The sequence below is a fragment of the Zea mays genome, chromosome 10 (assembly GCF_902167145.1).
Source record: "Zea mays cultivar B73 chromosome 10, Zm-B73-REFERENCE-NAM-5.0, whole genome shotgun sequence".
Lineage (NCBI taxonomy): Eukaryota > Viridiplantae > Streptophyta > Magnoliopsida > Poales > Poaceae > Zea > Zea mays.
This window is the reverse complement of record NC_050105.1, coordinates 136,950,471-136,955,056: the sequence shown is the minus strand read 5'-3', so window position 1 is coordinate 136,955,056 and position 4,586 is coordinate 136,950,471. Positions and strand designations below refer to the sequence as shown.

The window sequence follows — 4,586 nt, the reverse complement described above, 5'->3', positions numbered from 1 at the left end:
CAAGTTGCCAGCCAAACGAACAAAGCTAAAACAGGGCGGGGGCGTCCCTTCGTGGGGACAGCCCTCGTGGTCGATCCGCCCGTGGGATCTCGCGCACGCCAGGATTGGAGAGCTGCGGCCTCCCTCCGCCCCAACCAGCCATGGGTTCCCGCGTTGATTGCGGCGCTTAGACGCGGAGGAGGAGAGAGACACGGGGAGGGGGGGAGGCCGAGGCCTAGGAGGCGTAGCGCTGTGCAGGGCGCGAGCGCGTTCGTTCGGCATGGAACAGAACGCCGGCTCGTTCCTCGCCGTGCGTCGCCTCTCCGGTGGCGCCATCCACCACCATCGTCACCACTCTTCCCCGGGTACGTGCGCGGCGCCGTCGTTTGGTTGGTTACGCTGTTTGCCTTCGTGCGTGCAGAGGCTCACGGCGGTTATGGTTTTTTTTCTCCTCCCTTTCTCGTGCGCCCGCAGCTGAGGTCGTGGGCGTGTCCACTGCGTGGCTCGGTAAGGGGCTTTCATGCGTCTGCGCGCAGAGGAGGGAGAGCGACGTGCGCCTGTCCTTCGATTTGAGTCCCATTCAGGTGGAAAGCTCGCTCTCGTTCCGTCCTTTGTTGCTTATATGTCTTCGACACAGGGCGTTAGCAAATAGCAACCGAGATATAACCCTGTGGCATGTGATCATTCTGAAATATGAATGATGAAACCTCCCCTGAAAGTTTTAAATGTGAACTGGCAATATTGTCATGGCAACGTACAGGAAAACTGTTTTGAGCGTACGTGATAGAAGCGATTGTGGAAGCTGTACTGTCTTAAGCCTAATGCATGTTTAGTATTGTGATTCACCACTTCAGCAGGAAAACTGTGTCAATTTGTGTGTTGTCTAATTCATAGGACGATGAAAAATTCTTGTTCTCGTTTTGTTTCACAATTTAGTAGCCTATATGTCGACGCAGGGGTTAGAGACATTTCCTTTGTTCCTTGTGGATTGATTTCTGAGAAAAGAAATTGAGATATTAAATCGTATAAAGAGCAATTTGGATGTAAACGTATAGAGAAATTTTCATTACTTATTTTGCGATAATGGAAACATGAAGCAGTGTAGTGTCATGTCATTGTAGCATTAGTGGTTATGACACTGGGTATGTTTCTGCGATTAACATTGTGTGCCATTGCCTCCATTATTTATTAAAATTCATGGGGGCAATGAAAGTTCCTACATGAACATTTATGGTTTATTCTCTGTTCCAGGAAGAGTGCTTGAATAGGTTGCAGAACCGGATAGAGGTGCAGTATGATGGTTCAAATCTGGAGCATCAGGTACTAGCGTTAGCTGATATCACCACCTTGTTAACATTAGCATGCAACATCATACTTGAAATGCACATTTGTTCTTTGTTACTGTTGTGCTGTGATGAACTTTGGATTTTTCAAATTCAAGATGACTCTGGTGTGCTATAACATGTGTCGGTATACTTAACAGTACCGTTGCATGTACATGCTTGGGTTCAGGGAGAGGGCACTTGCATATTTCAATCCATCATTTTAACAGAGCACAACCTATTATTTTTAAAGGAGGGTATAACTCCTCAAATTAATTAGCCAATTGGTACAAATGTACAACAGTCATACGCTTTGCTTATGAATTCTTACCATTGTCAGTAATAATATGATCTGGTGCTACTGAGCCCTAAGAAATTAAAATATCTGAAATAATTTCAGCTTCATATGGGAATCTAGAGCATGTGCTTCCATCTCCTCCTCCTGAGTTCTATCTATTTTGGGTTATTTACTGTCACATATATCCATCAGAAAGCACTGGAAGCCCTTTGGCGTTCTTCTTTTCCTGGAACTGAACTTCTAGGGTTAGTATCAGACCAGTGGAAGGAGATGGGATGGCAAGGGAAAGATCCATCTACAGATTTCAGGTCTTTCATCCCTTCTTCATTCCAACATTTGCAGTTTAGCATTCATTTGATATATTTTGGACGTGTAATAATATTTTCTCTTGAACATACAGGGGCGGTGGTTTTATATCTTTGGAGAATTTACTGTATTTCTCTAGGAACTATCCAGTGAGTACAAATTACTTGACTCAACTGCTTGCTGTCATTCATCGCAAAAATTCTGTAATGCTGGATTGTGCCTCTGATGTGGCGTTAATTGATATTCATTGAGCTCGAATTTGAAAGGATACAAGGGACTTATAGTATACGTGCGCCTTGGATTTTTTACTGAAACTTTCTCCATACCCCTTGTGGTAATTGAACAGCCAATGATCCATTGATGATTTCATTAAGTAGATAAATGATCAATAGTTCATCTTGTAGACCCTTAAAAGGTCTAAGATTTATTCAGCTATGGTGCACTATATAATCAGGAAAAAAACAAATGAAAATCCAGTTACTACCACTACATTGAACTGAACCTTTTCAAATTGGGCCACTAATTCAGCTCATTGAGCCTCTTTTTCTGCAGAAATCCTTCCAGGAGCTCCTTCGTAAGCAGAATGGTGATAGAGCATTGTGGGAATATCCCTTTGCTGTAGCTGGTGTAAATATTACATTCATGCTGATTCAGATGCTTGACCTTCAAGCAGGTTCTCTTCAAACTTTTCAGCATTTATTAGTTGATCTGAACTGTGAAACTAGTTTAGCAATCACCATTAACAGTGTGAATTACTTCGACTGATTTTAATGCCTCTGCAGCTAAGCCAACGTCGTTGGTTGGAGCGGTTTTCCTAAATCTACTCTTAGGTAAGTCGTTCTTTTATTGTTACATCTGTGTAGGACTGAAATCTCACGGAACTGATATAATTAGGCTTTTTTCCAAGAAGGCCTTTCAGACTCTGACTTAGCTGAACAGTTAGTGCCTCTCATTGTTGCTGTATGCTTCTATTGGAGGTCTTCAATGGGCCTAGTTGACTTGACCAGTTGCTTCTAACGAGCATGTTTTCTTAGAAACAACTGCAGCTAAATAAGGCCAGCTGAAAATTTTACAACTGCTCTAGATGAACTCATAGTACGGCATTACTAGCGTAATGGTTAACAACTGCGTGAGAGCCTCTAGAGATATTATTAGCTTTCCATAAAATCTGAGTACGGGCAATCGTGTTTTCACATCTGACGTCTGTGTTTCCTTTTTAGAAAATGATCGAGCGTTCGACATTCTTTACTGCATAACCTTCAAACTGATGGATCAGAAATGGCTTGAAATGCACGCCAGTTACATGGATTTCAATGTACGTCTTTCCTTTCTTCTCGTATGCAATATTTCTGGCACATTCTTTGTACCAAAGCACCTTCCTTGATGACCAAATCGCGGGAACCCGCGCTGCAGACGGTTATTAAATCAACACGGCGCCAGCTCGAGAGGGAGCTGTTGCTAGAAGATATCCAGAGAATCGAGGACATGCCATCGTACAGGTTTCTCGCCTGCTAGCAATTGAACCTCCTGGTCGTACCGAACATTGCCACAAGATAGTGCAGCTCCATACACTCGAAGAAGAAGCTGAGAGGTTGGAACCACGTACACCGAGCGAAGGGTGAATCTAGGTTCATGGACTGTGGATGTGTTGTTGCTTTGAATTGCGCTGTCGTGTTTACCTACTCCGAGTCCGACAACAGCCTCGACGCCGAGTGCCTTTTCGTTTCAACGATGTGCTATATCTTGGGGCCACGGAACGGCAGATCCTAGCTTTCTTTGTAAACAAGAGGATGTGGAAAGTTGGCTGCGTATGCTTTGTGGCCATGTGCATGGATAATCTTGCTGCTCGCCTGAAAGAAAAAAAGGCCGATCTTAAGACTGATTCTGGCCTAATAGGCGTTTGAGTTGGGCTGGGTATCTTGTATGAAGCCCATAACGGACCCAGACTCTTGCTGCTCTCCCCTGATTCACTTCTCATTCGCTCCTCTCCGCCGTTCCCCTCCGTTCTCCAGCAACGTGAAGCGTGCTTCCAAGAAGCTCGAGGCTTGAGTTTTCCATCTTCTTGTGCTATCATGTCCAGAGACAGACAGAGTCGCGTACATACGTGTCGTCCAACTCATGCGATCAGCCTACGCTACGCTGGCCTGATTTTCGCTTTGCACACCTCGCTCCTCCGCCAGTCAGGAGTCGACAAGGCCAAGGGAGAAAAGAAGGGATAAAACACTCGCATCAGCAGATGGGCTCAGGCCTCAGGCATCCAATATCGGATGGGATCCTGGCATCACATCATGGCGGGTGTACTAGAGATCAGATGTCACGCCCTCCCTTGCACAGTATCCGCGGCCCCTACCCCCTAGGTCGACCAAGGATGCAAGGAACATTATTATGGCTGGAGATGCGTTATTTAAGAATTCTTTTTAATGACTAATGTTTCAATTGTCAGTTTTAATAAAAACCGCAGGATTACCCAGAAAAATATAGCAATTTACGGGCAACTATCTACTATATATATATATATATATATATATATATATATATATATATATATATATATATATATATATATATATATATATATATATATATATATATATATATATATATATATTTATATATTACACCTGGGTGCATTCAATATAGAACCTATGTGTCAGGTCCGAGCCAACCGTCCCACCCAGGCC

The 4,586-nt window shown here is 43.9% G+C and overlaps 1 protein-coding gene across 1 annotated transcript; it reads left to right on the top strand.

The window, feature by feature from the left end:
* LOC100381336 (ELMO domain-containing protein 2) lies at window positions 1-3,728 on the top strand. The gene is made up of 9 exons (NM_001174204.2): window positions 1-344; window positions 454-563; window positions 1,231-1,299; window positions 1,792-1,907; window positions 2,000-2,054; window positions 2,458-2,578; window positions 2,688-2,735; window positions 3,126-3,220; window positions 3,319-3,728. The coding sequence occupies exons 1-9, from the start codon at window positions 260-262 to the stop codon at window positions 3,418-3,420; spliced, it is 801 nt and encodes a 266-aa protein (NP_001167675.2). The 5' UTR covers window positions 1-259; the 3' UTR covers window positions 3,421-3,728.
* The last annotated feature ends 858 nt before the right edge of the window (window positions 3,729-4,586 follow it).